The sequence below is a fragment of the Miscanthus floridulus genome, chromosome 5, assembly GCF_019320115.1.
Source record: "Miscanthus floridulus cultivar M001 chromosome 5, ASM1932011v1, whole genome shotgun sequence".
NCBI lineage: Eukaryota > Viridiplantae > Streptophyta > Magnoliopsida > Poales > Poaceae > Miscanthus > Miscanthus floridulus.
The window spans coordinates 101,229,125-101,247,229 of NC_089584.1; the positions used below are offsets into that span (position 1 = coordinate 101,229,125).

The window sequence follows — 18,105 nt, forward strand, 5'->3', positions numbered from 1 at the left end:
GCCAGGTAGCTGGAGAAGGAGTGGCCACAAGAGCACAAGTATCAGTAGGTGACGACGGGAGCTGCAAGGTGTAGAGCGGCCCTAAGCTGTTACATCGAAGGAGGATGTTCCTGGTACGGAGATCCTTCACAGAGACACCAAGAGGGTCAAATTCCACAGAAACAAAATTGTCAGTGGTGAATTGACGAACGGAAAGCAGATTTTTAATGATGTCAGGAGCTAGAAGGACATTGTTGAGACGGAAAGGGCCAGGAAGGGTGGAATATCCGGTGCCAACAACCGGGAGAGTAGCACCGTTTCCCACAACAATGGAGGAAGGAAAAGAGGAGGGTGGAGAAACGGTAACCATACCAGGGTTGGAGGCAATGTGAGACGAGGCACCCGAGTCGATCACCCAGTCCGAGGAGTTCGGAGGCGGGGTGAGGGTGATGGTGCGAAGGCGTTGGCGAGGGACTGTTGGTCCCATGGTGACCAAACTGGGGGCGTCGGAGGTGGTGCTGGCGTCCAGGCAGGAGGGGGTGCCTGGGTGGGCGCCTGGTGGTACGTCCCCTGAGTCGAAGGGTAGAAGGTTGGAGGCACGCCGGCCACCAAAGCATGCTGCTGCTACGGTGGCGATGCAGATGGTCCAGGACGGGGAGGTGGACCGCGAGAGCCGCCGGGAGTTGACCCGGGCCACATGTGGATGGACCCTGTCCACGGATTGAGGAGGGAGGGCCACTGGGAACCGCCTGGGAAGCCGCTGGTCGAGCCTCCTTGGCCACGGCCGCCACGGCGACGCCGGCCACGGCCACTGCCATTGCCAGACAAGCCCCCCTCGGCGTGCTGTTGAGGGCGCGGGTTTGCAGACCCAGAGGCCGACGGGGAGGCAGGTGGCTTGCTGAACAAAGAGGCGACGAGGGCCGATGGAGGCGCTGAATGAGGTGCCATGTTGAGCTCGGCCAGGCGCAGGTCGGCGCGGACGTCCGCAAAGGAAGGAAACGGCTTCTGGCGTGTGATGAACTGCGACATGAACTGGAAACGTTCATTGAGGCCGCGCAGGATGTTGAGCACCAGAGTACGGTCATGGACTAGCTCACCCAGATCAGCAAGGGCATCAGCCATGCCCTTCATCTTGCGACAATAGGCGTCGATGGAGAGAGCACCTTGGGAGAGGGTGCGGAACTCAGCATCAAGGAGCATGGCGCGTGACTCGCGATTGTTGAGGAACTGCTGTTCGATACCGAGCCACGCAGCCCGAGCGGAGACGCCGTCATGCTCGTGGATGACGTCCAGAAGGTCGGTGGAGATGGTGTTGAAGATCCAGGAGACGACCACGCAGTCCATGCGGGACCATGCTGGGTCGGTGACTCGGGAGTCGTCACTGAGGACGTGATCCTTCAGCGCGAAGCGACCGAGGATGAGGAGGACGTAGCCGCGCCACTTGGAGTAGTTGGAGGACTGGAGGTCCAGAACAATCGGAATCAAATTCTTGATGTTCTGGACAGCAGCAGCCTGGCTGTGCAGATGAACGATGGTTGCGGCGTCGGAGGAGAAAGAGTGATCGCCGCCGTCCTGAGAGTCGTCGTCGTGGAGGGAGTCCGGGCGTAGACGGTCCCGGAGTGCAGCGGCCTGCTGTTCCAGAGCGTCGGCCTACGCGCGCTCCTTCTCGAGGGCGTCAGCAGCGGCACGGACGCGATCCTGCGCGGCAGCAACAGACTTGAGGAGGTCAGCCTCTGTCTGAAGCTGCTGGCTGCGGTCGGTGTTGGTGGAGTGCAGTGAGGCGGCTTCCTCCTCCAGCTTCTGAGCGGCGGCGAGAGCTTCATCACGAAGCTTGATCGCGGTAGCCGCGGTGGAGGCACCGGAGGTCGAAGTAGCCATGGGCGCGCGGCTGGGGCACTAGGCGCGACAATGAGGGCAGCACCAGGCACGCGGGCGGCCGAGAAGGACCGCGGAAGACGGCGGCACTGGGCGCGCGGGTGGGAAGGTGAGGGGGCGGGCGCGGCTCGAGGTGGGCGCCGAGAGGAGCGGAAGCAGAGGGATCGGTTTTAGTCTGATACCATGATAGAGTAAGGCCAAGAGGCTTAGATTGCTTAATGAAGAGTTTACAGGAGTATTACATATATATAGAGAGACTAAGCTAGAGAGTTAGGGGGGAGAATCCCAGGCAGCATGCCGGGAGAGTTCCTAGACAGCACTGGGTGGAAACCCAAGAGGCAGCCGGTATACAATAAATGATGAAATAAATACTCTAACAGGATGATTCACCATATTGCAATAGCAGTTTTTCAGCATGGTACTCCATTATCTTCTCAAACATCAGACATCCAAGGTGCTTGCATAATCAAATGTGCTTGTTGTTTCCAGTGTTTTTGAGCTGCTACCTTTGAAAGTGGACAAAGACATGAGAACCCTTCCCCCCAACCCCCTCACCCCTCTTTTCTCCCTAAAAGGTGGATGCAGCACAATCTAAATCGGGGAGGTATCAGTTAATGTTGTTCAAGACCTTATGCAGTGTTGCAGCTGCAAGCAGGAATTACTAGCTATGTAGACAAAAAGAATACTCACAAGTATCGACAATTTAGATTATTCATCAATGTTTTCAAAATTTTCCTGGCAATACATAGGGTGCTACTTTTTTTTCCAACACAGGTCACTACACAGGATGTATGAGAACAAAGCTGCTACACAGTAAAGTACATTGTAAGCACTCTGGGCCAGATACTGAACTCTGAAATTATGAAGAACTCAAGGGCGTACCCAGTGTAGAGAGCTCCCGCTCTGTGCGGGGTCTGGGGAAGGGTGTTAGTAGCAAGCCTTACCCTCGCCTATGCAATGCGAGGAGACCGCGACTCGAACCCGGGACCTTCCGGTCACAGGCGGTAAGACTCTACCGCTTGCACCAGGCCCGCCCTTCAAAAGCAAACTAAACAGGGATGTGACAGACTTCAGCAGGACAACACATACCGTCTTCCCCTTGGTTGTGCGGACATGGGCATTTTGACCATCAATTCGGAATACCTCACCATCAACCCAGGACAAATCTTTATCTTCCACCCATACATGAGAACCTATGACAATGTTTAAGGTCGAAGCCTGCAAAATGTGACAAGCGACAAATTTAGCATGTGAAATTGCATTCCAGGTGGATCATCAGATTAGCATACAATGCATATCAAATCATTGCACCTCAATGGACTGCAAAAGATAAGTGGGTTTCACAGAGCACAACATGTATATAGACTACATTTCAGCTTTCTTATATAATAATCCAGGTCCGATCAGATGTAATGTATAGCTGATTACAACAATGTCCATTTCTATCCTGAAACTAAACCAGGAGCAAATTAGGGCCTTATACAGTTCATCTAATCCCCCAGAGTTAACTGAACTTTACTACATTCAACCCAGTACGTTGAGCTAGTGTCATAGCACGCTATTCCGCTCGGAACTCAGTTATTCTGACATGATCCGAACGCCTGCACAAATGAGCTACTTGTGGTGGCTACATTCTGCTTTTACACGAGAAAACTAGAATTCAGCTTATCCAGCAAATGTACCAGAGAAATCGAACCAGTTCGTGGCTTCAATAAATTGAATTGAAAGCTCCAAATTCCGGAAAAGGCCAACTCCAATCTCACTTCACTTTCCCAAAACACGAGTTTCAAAACCACAGAATACTCCAAACCCAACCAAAAACAGATGCCAACGGAAGAAGACAAACTCGCAGTCGGACACATCAGCATCACAACAAACAAACAGAAACAGCGACGCACCATGTTTCATCTGCGAGCGATCGAGCCGCCCCGCCCTGCCTCGAGGGATGGGCCCAGACACGAGCTGCGATGGGACCGGACGGGAGGAGTCGCGGCTCGGTCGGCGGCGGCAGCGACGGCGCCGACGGGCGATCTCCTCCCCTGGGTCGCTCGCCGATCGCCGATCGCCTCTGCGGCAGCGCGGTCCGCCCCCGGGAACGCGCACGCGCGGCGCGCGTGGTGGAGGCGCACGGCGGTGGCAGCAGCAGCAGCGACGCGGAGGCGGGTGGGCTGGTGGGGTGGTGATGGTGGAGGGCGACGCGACCGCGGGCACGACAGGAGGAGAGAGGGGGGGAGGGGAGCCAACAGCCAGGCGAAGCCAGCCGGGCGCGACTGTCTTGTAAGTTGTAACGCAATTAGAAAAATGGGGAATAATCTGCGCCGCCCGCTCGCGCCAACGTGCGATCGGGTCATCGGGTCGTCACCACGAGCGCACCAGCGCGGCTGCACGCGCGCGGCACTTCCAAAAGCAAGGGTCGCGGAGAAAGTTTTTTTATCAAACGTACCTGTATTAAGTTAAAGAATACGTACAAAGATCCGTAGAAATACAGATACGACACAGTAGGATACAGCTGTCCCCACCAAATCACAAACAGGGACCTAGATAAAAAATAGAAATTACAAACAAGCCCAAGAACCCTGTGGTCGCCTGCATCAGCCGCTGCCGAACGCCGTTGGGAACCGAAGCCTCCAGGCGCCATCTTTCCTAGAACTGAGAGGAGTCCATCGCGCAAAGGTTTGCAAAGAGCCGAAGTAGACACTCGTCCCTAAGAACGAGATATGTCGCCGTTGAAAGCTTGTCGGTCGGGGCCGCGCCCCAAGCCCCCTCGGCCTTGGATCGAAGCTCGCTGTTGACGACAGCCGCCGCCACAAGGAAGTCGAGGTTGATCCATCCTCCACGTCGCCGCAGACCCAACAGCCACCTCCCCATCCTCGAAGCAAAACGCCGGCACCCACCACGCCTCGGCTAACGCCGAGATTGAAGGCCGCCGACCACTGACTCCTACACACAGACTCCGCACAAGGAGTACCAACTCCACGGGTTCGCCGTCGTCGCCGGAGTGAAGCTTCAATAAGGCGAGGAAGAGTCCAAGAGGACTTATTCCGTCGCGCCGCCGCCGCCACTGCCAGGAAACCTAAACCTAGAAACCCTAGGACCTAAACTACCACCTACCCCATCCGTCGGCAAGAGACTGACGATCTCCACCACCTCGCGACGTCCCACAGGCCATCGGAGGCAGAAGAGACCGCCAACTCCGCCGGCGGCGACGAGATCCCCTTTTTCGCCTCTCTCAACTATAGCGGGGAGCCTTCGAGAGACAGCCCGAATTCTAAGGGTTGGGCGTGGAGAAAGTTAGAGAATGGGGAAGGTGGCGGTGCGGTGGGAATAGAACAGGAGGTGGAGGGGATCAAAGGCGAGCGCGACGGCGACGGGGAAGAAGAAAAGGCGGTGGTGGGCTTGGAACCGGGAGGGAGGGATTAGATTATGAGATTTTTTTAAAAAAATAGATTATGAGATATTCCATGTGTGCCATTATAAGGTTTGTAATTTCCTATAGTCCATTAAAAATCCTTGGGTGGACACATGTGCTATTGGTCTGAACTTTTTTTCTACTCTCCTGACTTGACTCTAACGGTGTTATAGATGTGAAAAAATAAAAATACTCTCAAGTTTGAATATGTTATGAATTTTTTTAGCATCTTAATGATTTCAAATGAAAAAACTCAAAACTAGAAAGTCGAGATCTACAATTTTTATATAAAATTATTTTCATTTAATTCCGTAAAAAAATGATTTGATATGATTAATATATCTTAGAAAATCTGATATGATTAATATGTCTTAAAAAAGATATGGCTTGATATGATATGATTTGATACGATTAAGGCCCCGTTCGGCTTACCCTATATCCGGCTTGTTCGTCTTCTTTTTTTCAGCTGGAATAGTGTTTTTCTCTCACAACATTTTCAGTCAAAACAATGTTTTTCAACCAAGATTCAGCAATATGAACGGGCCTAATAGGGTTTGGGGGCTCGACTCGACTCCTCGCGAGATCAGAGTCGGCGTCATGGCAGGCGAATAGGGTTTGGGGGCTCGACGAGATCAGGGCCTTGTTTAGTTTCCCAAACTTCCAATTTTGACACTATGCAAAAAGAAAATTTCCCGTCACATCAAACTTGCGGTACATGTATGGAGTACTAAATGTAGATGAAATCAAAAACTAATTGCACAGTTTGGTTGAACTTTGCGAGATGAATCTTTTGAGCCTAATTAGTCAATGTTTGGACAATAATGTACAAATACAAACGAAATCGCTACAGTGTTTGCTACAGTGTTTGACGTCGCATCGCACTGTGCAACCGCGGCCGCGAACTAAACGCGGCCCAGAGTCGGCGTCACGGCAGGCGATCTGACTGTGATTCTGACCGTGTTTACATGTGCCGTTAAGCCGTGGGGAAAGTGCTCTCTCTCCCCCCTCTCTCAGCGGGGTCGATGGAGACTGGCCGCTGGGGCCACCTGGCCGACAGTTAGGCAGCGTGTCGTCATTTTGGGTGGGCCGATGGAACAAATGGATGGCTTTCGGCGGAGGGAGCAGGCGTGGCGAACTGGAAAGCTGATGCCGCCACAGCCGTACCGGATCCCGCGATGAAAGCCACCTGCTGTGTGTGGACTATGGTTTACCTGCGTCTGCATGATGTACGGTCTACTCAGCCTTTGTACAGTACCGCCCTCCGTCTGTAGAGTCTCTTCTGGCAAATATATGTTGGCGTACATGCACACTTGCAGCATGATTGCTTGGTCGTAAACTATCATAAATTTACAGTTAGAATAGTATTTTTTTTCACATCAAAATAGTCAGCAATAATAATTTATGATCGTATACGATCGTATACGCATCAGCTGTTGGCTCCTCCGTCCTACTCCGTACCTGCTAGCGTTTTATATGTGCATTTTGTGCAGCTGCTATGATTGTTTAATCATAGAATCCGAGATGGCAACGGCGCACGTTCGTTACATAGCAGCGATGCTGTTGTTGAAGAGTTGATCCGGTGATCCTACGCAGCACGGATACCTCTCAGGTCAGGATCGTATCCGGGATACGGATACACGAAGGATATATTGCCGATATGTATATCCTTGGAGTATCTGATTTTTATTTAATTTAATCAATTATAGATATGTTGCTTATTTGTCAATTATCATTATATGATCTTCCTGAACTGTGAACTCTAGTATGGAGTATGGACTTGTTATTTGTGAATTTGGTGTATCACTGCAATGTATGCACTATGGAGTTATGTACCGAAAATTTGATACTCTCTCTATCCCTAAATGTTTGTTATCATGATTTGCGTGCCGATAACTTTGACTCAATTTATAGAAAATGCTTGCAACATTTCTATCTCCAAATAAATTTATTAAAAAACTAGATTCAAATATATATCCAATGATAGTAATTATGTATCATAAATATTAATATTTTTAATACATATTTAGTCAAAGTTGTTTCTCGAAAAGCGAAAACGACAGATATTTAGGGACGGAGGGAGTATGTATTATTGTTTATTTATATAGAAAAATACTCAAACGTATTTGCGTATCGTTTTTTTTCAAGAAATTGTTGTATCCATGTATCCGTATCCTTGATACCGATACACATATCCATATCCGTGCTAGGTAGTTGTGAACTTGTGATCCATGTGCGATTGGTGCAGCTTATCTTCCTTCCACAAAAAGGAAATAAATATTGCAGCTTATCAGGACGACGAACTAGTTCTTACTCTCTCGTGGACCACATGTGCATGACATTCCGTTTTGAATATGTGTGATGAACTTATTGACAGTGGGCTGTACGCCCGTACTGTATTCTTCGTGTATTCTGGAATGCACAAACAAAAAAATGAACAAAACATAATCTAACTAATCAACGGGGTAAGTTTAAGCTAGTTTGCCGGAAACGGCGTAAGCAAACTCCTAATCAATTCCAGATATCTCGAGCATTTCGATGGGAAAGCGCATGATTATGACGGCTTGCTTGCTTGCAGCAATGCAGCAAATGGAAGAGCTAAGCTAGCACGCGTCGTAACACAACTCGTCTCCATGGCCCGATCAGCTCAGCTGTACCTGTGTGCGCGCGGTACTCGCCTGTCATGGACCCCGGTGGGGATGAAAATATTGGCCGCATCCTCATCCTTCCAGCTCAAACGCGGCACGTCTGTTTTGTTGGGTGGTGGAACAGTGAACAAGACTGCCAGCAGCTGCACGACCGGTGCTGCCGTCAGCAACTTCTTTGTGATGGTACCCCGGCCGGGCGCGGCCGGCGTGTACATACAGTTACGCCTTCACCGCTACCTGTCTACCGCCTTCGCCACAGTTTTCTTGCTCCAAGACGTGATGAGGTAGTAGCAGGCACTAGGCATCGGCCAGCAGGGGCAAGCATGGTTGCAGGCAGTGGCGAAGCTAGCCGAATGAATCGCCGGGGTCTTCAATATTATAAGCTGGGGTCATTAATGTTACTTGCAGTGCAGAACAGTAACATTCTATTGCATTTGCCAAAATTTATTGGGGTCTGCCGACCCCCATAAAAGGACCTAGCTCCGCCCCTGGTTGCAGGCTGCAGCAAATCGTCTGGTTCGTTTGGTTTATAAGTCGTACTTTTTAGTTAATAAATAGTATTTTTCTCTCACAATAAATCAGCCAATAGTACTTCTAGCCACGGCTTATAAGCCAAACGAACCGAGTAAATTGCCGTCCCAGCACTAGCTCCCAGGTTTTTAACAGCTGCTGGCCGTGCTTGCCACAACCTGCGCACCCGAACGAACGAAGGCAACGCACGATCACAGGAATCGAGTAGCACGTTCGGAGTATAAGCCATGGCTGTTGGCTGATACGACCCAGCGAACAGGCCGAATAAACGCTGTTGTGACGATGCGACGACGGGTACCCCCTCAGAGTTTGAAACGGCTAGAGGAGAACAGGCGCGCGGACGGACTGGTGGGTACGTGTCGGTGTCCGTTCAAGCCCGATCGCTAGCTCATGGGTTCCTACTGGTTTTCGGTGTACGCCTCGTTCTTTCACTGGTGCGCCGTGGGGGAAAAGTGGCTGGCGGAGAAGGTAAGAAATCAACCGCCACCGGGCACCGCTATGCGATGATGGCGGCGTCGCGCGAGTGCAACCACCGCCGTGTCCTTGTGGCTGGCGTGCCGTCCATTTCAATCCACATTAATTTGATTCTGGGAGATGGTCGCTGAAACTGTGAGAACAGAAAACAGATTGGAATTCTCCACGGATTGTATTAGGATCCCGGCAAGGTTATTATTATCCTGACACTTTCAGGATCTAGAAAAAGTCGAGGATTTGGCTGTCTCCGGCTGTTGAACGAGATTAAAATACCGCATTTCTAGGTTTTCAGATAATTGGAATTGGAAGTGGTAAAATACCATGCTGGCTGATGGCTACTCCTGCTTGCAGCTCTGCAAGCTGAAAATGTCACCCTCCTATCAGATGCCAGAAAATTACGCTCTCAACCAAGCATGATGTTAAAAAAAAGCAAGCAAGATGCTCACGACTACCACTTACCAACCAGGCAGCCCGTAATAAACGAGCAAGCCGCGGCCGCGTTGGCTTGGATCCAGCGCACCGCTGCCACCCGCGTCTCAAATGCGCAGCGCAGGCGCGCAGCTGAGAGCTGACCAACGAACGCAACGACCACCTACCAGCTTTTGTTCCAGACTTCCGGTGCACCGTAGTTTGGACGACTGGGCAGCTGGGCTTGCCATAAAACCAGACGAAATGGCATGGCATGAACTGCTTACGCTGCTCAAGTTGTGCACACAAAAATTCAACACAAGAAATCCAGGTAGAACAAGGCGGGAAGGCTGGCGTTTCCTGTCAAAAACGAGGGCTCCGTTACCTGCTTCTCTGGTTTCGTCGTTTCGATGGACAATAATCAAGCGCCCCCTGGATGAGATCACCACGAGAACAGATTCAAGCGACTTTCTTTTGCCCCTGTGCCGAATGATGATTTGATGAGCTGTCGATGGAGACCCGCAAATTCCTTAAACAAAGTTTGCGTCCAAGGTCCAACCAACGAAAGCTTTTATGGGATCATGGGGACCCTCGTAGATAGAATCATCACAGCCACGGGGCGTCAATGAACTCTTGCTAACCTACGAACCTGCCCAGAAAGCTCCATGATGCAACGCTGCCAATCTGTAAAAGGTGGTGATTCATGAAACGGTAAAAGAAGATGAGAAGTAATTCATGCGATGGTAAAAAAGAGGGTTAAAAGATCACAGGGGGTCCCTTATCAGTCTAGCATTCAAAGAAACTGACGCCCATTTTTCACCTGTAGTGTAAAATAAAAGGGCCTTTCGTGAGTCATAATACGCGTGCCCACCCCCAGAGCTTTCTGTGGCAGGCTTCTCACAATTTGTTGTGCTCATCTTATACACGGCAGAAACTGATATACGATGAGCACAACAAACAATGGGCGAATGATTAACAAGATAACAAGAGCTGTATGATGGCTATGGCAGCCTTCAAAGGAAGACAGTGTTGCACCTTCAGAGGCAGAAGCCACTATAACTGTGACGAGAAACACCTGTTTCTCTGTACGGTTCTCACGAGAGTTCGGAAGGAACACCGAAGACAAACTATGCAGGATATAAAAAGTACTGATCCTATGCAAGAGAATTCAATGTACATGATTTCACAACCCACTAGGAACATTCCCAGTGAGGTCCAATTGCAGATAAGTAAGACCCCTTCTAAGGAGATATACCAACCTTCCTGGCACTAGCTACTGAATCGCTAAGCCATCACCGAAATCTCTTGTCCTTTTGAAGCATGATATTTGGGTTCCGTGAATGACTCTTGTTTCCTGTTAGCTCGCCCCACCTGGTCCCTGCTCCATGAACACGTGAAGAAATGCTCCAGAGGGTGTCTCCTGCCTGACCAGCTGCCTCTTTTGTTGGCTTCACGATAGCTTTGGATTTCATCAGAGGATGCTTGTTTCCCTTGCCCATGCCAGCTGCAAGCAACCATCTAGAGCCAGAATGCTGCTGCGTTTGATTGCCCCATGGTTTCATCTTCTCAGGTTCGCTCTTGAAACCAGCAACATGCACTTCTGTAACCTTGAATTGGGGAATGGGATCCTCTAATTCCTCAGCCTTCTCTTCTGTGACCAATGCCTTATCTGGAACCTCTTCGGTCTTGGGTTCCTCATCATCCTGCTCGCTGTTGCCTTTGTCTGAGACAGTACTGTAGATTTTGGGCTTTGAGGGTACAAAAACCCTTTCAACTTGGATTAATGCGAGCATTGGTGTGCCCACTGGCTCGTAATTGCGTAGTGGGTCACGCAGTTGAACCATGAGAGCAACCGTAAAGTTATTCCCTAACAAGCCCCATCTTCTACCAGATCTCCTACTCTTTCTGTCTCCATTCCGGTTTTCAGCAACTAACTCCATGGATTTTGCATGGTGAGCAGCAAGTATCTTCGATGTCCGGTCACTATACTGTTCTTCTTCGTCCACAACCCCAGAATCAAGCCTCATCCACTCATCTAGAGTGATTGACAAGCCCATTAATCCATCAACTTCTTCTCCACTTTGCTTAACGTCCAGAAGCTGCAAACCTGCAGTTCCCTCTAAACCAAGGGACAAGGTATTCTCTGCACACTTTCCTTGCAGAGATGAAAATTCCCCAATAGGCTTCGCACTGATATTGGAGGGTGCATCTTCTTCTGACATGCCAGATTGTATCCTCAAACCCTCAATGGAAAGGGCTTCAATCTTTTCCATAGCTAATGGTGCAAGGTCCTCAAGTGAAACATACTCTGAAGCATTCTCCCCACCCAAGGATGATGAAAGATCAGCACATCTACCTTTCTTCTTCTTACCAGAGGGAGCATTGCCACCCCCTCCTACCAAAGCATCGATGCTATGATAGTCCAATGCATCATATCTGCATTGATAAAAGAGAAAAAAAACTTTAAGCAAGGCATATGATAAAGTAGGAAAAAGCACAAACAAGCATGAAAAGGAAGATAATAAACCTTTCAGTAGACTCCAGAGCTGGAGCAGCTTCCCAGGCAATCTGCTGCATCATTTTACCATTAACATCTTCCAAGGGCATAAGTTTGTTTGCCTGCATTGATAACTTCTCAATTCCAACTGATGCCAGACCACGCAATATATCCATAATCCCAGATCCCATCTCTGCTGGCAGTACAATCGGAGAAGAAGCCTGCATAACCAAGCTGCAGTTGTTCTTTGCATTTTTGAACAGGGCTGGGTTCATTGATCGCAGAAATCCTCCATCTTTGGTCTGAATAAATGGACCTAAACCTTGAGCCAATGGCGGTAGCTCCAGGGGCTGCTCAGGTGGGAGGTTAATGGGGCTACCAAACCCACTTCTACTTTCAGGAGAAGATTGGAAGGACTTCTCATTTAGCCCAAATTGACGCATTAAGGCCTCAGTTTCTTCGTCTTCCAGCGACTTAGCTCGAAATTTGGTATCAATGGGTTGGCTTCCATTCTGAAGCTCGAGCTCAGCCTCATGTATCATTGCAGAGAGATCGAAATCCTCCACAACATCCTCACAAGTAGGTCCTTCAATTCCATGGTCAAAGTCCAAACCAAGAATAGCGTTGCCAGATGCTAACGCTTCCTTTTCAAACTGCTTCCAAAGTCGTTCTCTCGGTGACTCGGAATCACTATCTGAGGGTTGCCCAAATGGGCTATGCTCTATGCTAAGCATATCCAAGAACTCATTAGCAACAGAATCTGTTGAAAGATCCATGCTGCGTGATCTGCCCTTCCTACTGGCAGACTTGTAACTATCAGTCACTCCTGTGCAGCTCAATCGCCTAGAATGCTTATCTTCTACAACTGGTGATTCAAATTCCTCCGGCTCAGCAACTGAGAGCTCGTTCAAAATACATTCCAGGTCCTCCAGTTCTGCATCTGCTCCAAACTGACCCTCTGCTTCCGGAGCAGCAGTAGGCAGTGAAGCGGCTTTGACTATTCCATCCTCTTTGTCTTCCACATTCTCCCTTTGAACAGCAACATCACTGACTGCCACCTCAGTCTTCACTCCAACAGTCTGATCTTCAGCGACATCACCGCTTATTACTACAGGCTTGAATGATCCCTCTTCGTCAATTTTAAACCCTGAATCCTCATTATGATCAGCAGCATTGCTGGTTTCCACATGTTTGAGTCTTTGTGGGTCATCTGAAGCAACCTCAACTCCATGCTCAACAACATTGAACTCCACCGTGCCCCAATCGCCATCTGGACGCACCAAGCTCCCCTTCTTAACCTCTACCGATGTGCAGTGCTTTGCCTCCGGAGACCCCTCCTCCGTGCAGTCCAGTGCTGCCACCTCCTCCTTCCTCGCAACAGGACCCCCGTCACCAACAAAAGGCAGCGACCTGGCAGACCTCAAGCCGGGCAGCACCTCGTGCAGCACCCTCACGTCCCTGCTCCGCGCCGGCACAGGCGTCGGCACCTGCACTGACACCGGGCGCGCCATGGACCCGCGCCGCAGCCCCGCCACTTCCCCGGCCTTGTGCTGCTCGCTGGCGCCGCCGCCCGTGAGGAGCGAGCAAGAGAAGGTTACGTTGAGCCGCGCGCCGCGGGCGGGGCCGGACAGCCGGAAGCTGGTGTTCCACTTGCCGAAGCCGGAGTCGCCGCCGTCCTCGAGATCGTCGAAGGAGAGCGGGAGCAGGCGGGTGAGGTCGACCTCGTGCTTACCGAGCTCGAGAGTGGAGGCGGCGACGGAGACAGCAAAGGCGCGGGGCTCGTACTTGACCACGGCCTTCGCGCCGCGGGAGAAGTAGACCGGGGACCGTAGCGTGAGCGCCTCCTCGAACGCGGTGGCGCCGAGGGCGGCCGGGACGGAGCGGGTGGAGGCGGACACGGACATCCGGCGGAACTGGACGGAGACCGCGGACCCATCGAGCGCAGCGGGGAGGCCGTCGACGGAGTGCACGTGCAGCACGAACGCGCAGTCGAGGCGGCGGCGGCCCAGGTGCGAGATGGCGGTCAGGGACTTCTTCCAGAAGGAAGAGGAGGACGAGGAAGTGGAAGCGGAGGAGGAGTTGGCGGTGGACGGCAGGAGCTTGCGCGACGAGGAGGAGGAGGAGAAAGAGGGCTTGAGCCGGGGCTTGTGGCGCGGTTGCTCGGTGGCGGCGGTGGATGGGGAGGGGAGCGGTAGGGAGCGGCGGCGGCGGGCGGAGGGGTCGAGGGAGAGCGCCTTGTGGAGCGTGACGATGTCGCGGGCGAGGGCGGCGTCGCCCGCGTCGCCCCCGCGGTGGTCGCCGCCGCCGCCGCTGCCGCCGTGGGGGAAGCGAGACGACATAGCTGGCGGCGCCTGGGCTTAAGATGGGTCGGGGGATTTTCAGGAGGCGATTTGAAGAGGGCGGCGCGGCCGGCGACGTGGGGAAGGCACACAGACATGGACAGGGGGAGCGGAGCGGGGGATGCGTTGCTTTGGTGGTGCGTTTTGTTTTGTCGTTGCTACGGAGATATTTAACTTTTTTACCGTGATAACCGTGACAACTCCTAAAACAGGAGTATTAGATGGACGATATAATTTTAGCAGTAGACAAATAAAATCGATATATATTTTATTATTTTTGTTTATGTGGCACGTCAGCACCTCGTACCCGTGTGGATCCGAGTTAGCAGCGCCATGTAAAATGACCGCCTCTGCCCCTGATGTCTTTCTACTCCCGTACACCCCCGTGCGGCCCACTCGTTTCACCCACCCCATTTTTTCTCCGCTCGTCGTGCTCGTGCTTGGCCCGTGGCTCAGGCCGGTCCGTAGCGCGCGGCGCACGGTCAGGAGGCTCGCCAGCGGCCACGCCTCTCCCTCGTCGTCTTGGCCCGCCCCACCCAGAGCATCGACCGGCGCGCGCTTGCCCCGTGGTGGCCCTGTTCGCTGTCGTCTGTCTCCTGGCATGTCGCGCCGTCGCGGTCGTTGCGGGGCCGCCGCCGAGCGCCGACGTACCGGCAGCACGCGCCCGTTCGCTGTGGGCAACGAGGGCATGGAGTGTCGCGGAGGCGAGCGCGCGACCGTTCGGGAGTAGGAGGCGTGGGTCATGGCACGACGCATGCCGCGTCCCAGCCCTGGCGCACGCGGTCTCGCTCGCGGCACGTGACACAGCGGAGGGCGCGGTCAGTGGCGAGGGCGCGGAGCGCCGCGGCTGACTCCATGGCATCTAGGCCTAGGATGCCGAGCGCATGACCGTTCTCGTGGGGCGTCCGTCATGGCGCGGTGCAAGCCGCGCCCCGGCGCTCGACACAGCGGACAACATGGCATCGCGTTCAGCGGTGAGGGCGGCGACTACAGACACTGGGGCTCGAGGTGGCATGCAAAGCAGCGGTGACCGCGGACGAGGTTCAGCATGGCGAGCGACCCTGCGCGACTGACGGCGAGAGCGCCCCGAGTCGATGGGTGCACGGCCAGCCCCTCGTCGGCCTCGTGGCACGGGAAAGCGCGAAGTTTGGCGAGTAGAGCGAGGTGGAGGTGGAGCGCGGCGTCGTCGGATGCGGCTAGGAGGTTCATGTTCAGCGACACGGGTGCCCGGGGAGTAGAAGTCAAGCGCGGAGACGACAGCCAAGGAGTCATCCGGCCGGGAGGCCGCAAGCCTCGGCCACGCAGCGCATCGGGCCCGTGCGGGACTCTTACGAGCGGGCAACAGTTAGGAAGCAGATGCTGGGAAGGTGTGCAACGTGCCGAACGCCACCCCTGAGCCACGCGCCGTGCTCTGCTCTTGAGTCATGATGTCCTATACGCTCTTTTTTCCTCTGAAAAATTAAAGAAGAAATGTTTTGAAAATACAAGTATACGTATATGAGACAACAACTATCCTGAGCCGTCCATCCTTTAATCTGTTGCAAGAGGAGAAGGGCATGATGGCCTTCTCAGCATCACCCTGGTGTGCGGGCGTGGTCTGCCACGTGAGCAAAAGTGACGAATATGTATCGATTTTCTCTGTCTGCTGGTAAAACTGTATCATCAATCCTAAAGCTGCTTTCTCAAGAGTTGCCATCCGTTATAATGGTAAAAAGTTAAATATCCCTTGGTATTCCACTGGCGCCCGCGTGGGCGTGGGCGATGCGCTTGCTTCGGTGTGTTAGTGTTTATCTCTCCAGCTCGGCCCAACGGACCAGTTGGGCCTTGACCTCGCGTCCTAATCGGGGGCGCCCAACCCTACATGGTTGGTGGGCCCCATCGCACTGCGCTATAAAGAGAGGTGGGATCGGCGGCTCTCAGTACGAGGTTCACCGTGAGCCGCCACACCCATCAACAAAACCAATCCGATCTAGTGAGGGACGCAGCCAGCGACAGGAAGCTCCACTACCGTCTTTACCGCCGCATCTGCACCACCACTGCACTACGACTGACCTCAACACCGTCACCACGACACCGTCGACCCGGACCGTATCACCTTCGCCATGGCTACGTCGAGCTCTTCCTCAAAGCCCGTGGATGGTCGGTGACATCTCACCTTCCTTACTCTCTCTCTAGATCATGTTCTAGGAAGTTTTTATCCCGTATGTAAAATTGTATCCGCTAGATCTATGTCTAGGTGATCCATTATCGCCCTGTTCGTTTGGCTTATAAGCCGTACTTTTTTATCCAACAAACAGTATTTTTCTCTCATAATAAATCAGTCAACAGTATTTTTAGTCCCGGCTTATCAGCGCAGCGAAGAGGGCAACATGTCTATCACGGTGGGCTCGGTGGTTTGTTTGTGAGCTGGATTTGGGATCTAGTAGTAGTAGTAGTAGTAGAAGCAAAGTAGAATTCCCGTCACGTGAATCGTGAAATGGAAGGATGGGATGGATGAGGGTTGGTTGGTTGTTGTTGGATGGTTGATGGGAGTGCGTTGATGATTTGAAAGTTGGAATTGGGAGTCAATTCGAAACTGAGCTGTTTTGTGGTCTACTGTATGCCTTTGGCATTTGTTTTGTTCAGTTAAACCGTGGTCGTGGTGCAGTGCAGTCCCAGACGAGCTTTTTAATTTTTTTTTGACCGAAGTCCCAGACGAGCTTTTGAGAATGGGAAAGAATAATGGACGTAGGATGAATAGATGGATTTGAATTTGAGCCATTTACTCCCGCTCGTTTCTGTGCACATTGTACTAGGAAACACTGATGCCAAAATTGCGGGACCAGGATGCATCCATCAATCAAAGAGCGTTACTGGAAACAAATCGTGCATCTCCCTGAAATTTGTAAACAATGGCCTTATTTGCCTAGAATACCAACTGTGTCTGTTGACATGAATCATCAGCCATCACGTACGCTTAACCGAATTTCTTTTTTTGCCAATTAAATATGTTGATGATGACATGCAACATCGCATGTTTTTACTAGAGATTCAGGAGTGTGACTTATATCAAGACAAACGCCAGTTCTTTCTCACCTCGCAACTTTGTTGTCCGTGTCATTTTCGACGGATGCTGCTAGGTGTGAGTCAACATCAGGGATTAGGGCGAGTAGGTGACCCTAAGGTTGCGACAGACGCCTTGTTTCTGTCAACGCATATGCTTTGAGGCGCATTCGTTTTTCATCATCCGCAGACAAAATTCCATGGCACCATTGGATATCGAGCCAGTGTAGCTCGTTTTGATTCGGCCCGTTAGGGCTTGTTATTAAAACGAGCTAGAAGACCAGCTTGGCTTGGCTCGTTAGTGAGCTTGAGTCAGCTCATTTGGTTTGAGAACAAGGCACAAAAACACATTTGTTAGGGTTTTACCGTATTGGCTAGGCCGAGGGATATATGGGCCGATTGTAGTTGTTGTCATATGAATTATCTTGGCTCGTTTTGACTGACTCGTTAATTAAAAATTCAAATGAGCCGGGCTCGAGCTGAGTCACTGACGAGCGAGTCATCGGACTGTACATGGTCTGGTTAAACCGATTTGTGGTTAAAACCCAGCCCAATCCGTGAAAGAGGGATGCTTCCGGTTTGGTACCCGTGGCAGAAAAAAAAATACCCACCTTCCCCTCGCGACTCCAACCCAATCGTCTGCTCCCGCACAGTCCGCCGCCGCCGCTGAGCTCAGCGTCAGCAATGGCGTGGTCCGCAGGCTCCGTGGCCAACTCCTAACTTGCCATGGGCCATCCGCACCCAGTCCGCGGCGTTCGCCTCTGGGCCGTCCGCAGGCAGTCCGCGGCTCCTCGCTGGCGGCAACGACGGCGCTTACACAGGACGACTTGGAGAGAGGCTTTGCAGCGGTGCGCTACGTCGAGCAGGTGCAGGCCTGGATGGCGCTTGGTCTTGAGACGAGGTCCA

General features: G+C 52.0%; 2 protein-coding genes across 3 annotated transcripts in view; both read right to left on the reverse strand.

Moving 5' to 3' along the window:
• The window catches only part of LOC136450341 (myosin-17-like), a 28,494-nt gene extending 24,394 nt beyond the window's left edge, over positions 1–4,100 (reverse strand). The window contains exons 1-2 of one of the 2 annotated variants that reach the window (XM_066450734.1): positions 3,753–4,100; positions 2,944–3,072 (exon numbers count right to left, since the gene is read on the reverse strand). In XM_066450734.1, coding sequence (XP_066306831.1) covers positions 2,944–3,072; positions 3,753–3,755 — 132 coding nt within the window. In that variant the 5' untranslated portion in view covers positions 3,756–4,100. The remainder of the gene's footprint in view (positions 1–2,943; positions 3,073–3,752) is intronic. The other variant, XM_066450736.1, reaches the window with a different exon arrangement.
• A 6,207-nt stretch (positions 4,101–10,307) lies between these two features.
• On the reverse strand, positions 10,308–14,263 carry LOC136452783 (protein PLASTID MOVEMENT IMPAIRED 1-RELATED 1-like). The gene is made up of 2 exons (XM_066453375.1): positions 11,849–14,263; positions 10,308–11,757 (listed from the first exon to the last, which is right to left on the reverse strand). The coding sequence occupies exons 1-2, from the start codon at positions 14,155–14,157 to the stop codon at positions 10,614–10,616; spliced, it is 3,453 nt and encodes a 1,150-aa protein (XP_066309472.1). The 5' UTR covers positions 14,158–14,263; the 3' UTR covers positions 10,308–10,613.
• Between the last annotated feature and the right edge of the window lie 3,842 nt (positions 14,264–18,105).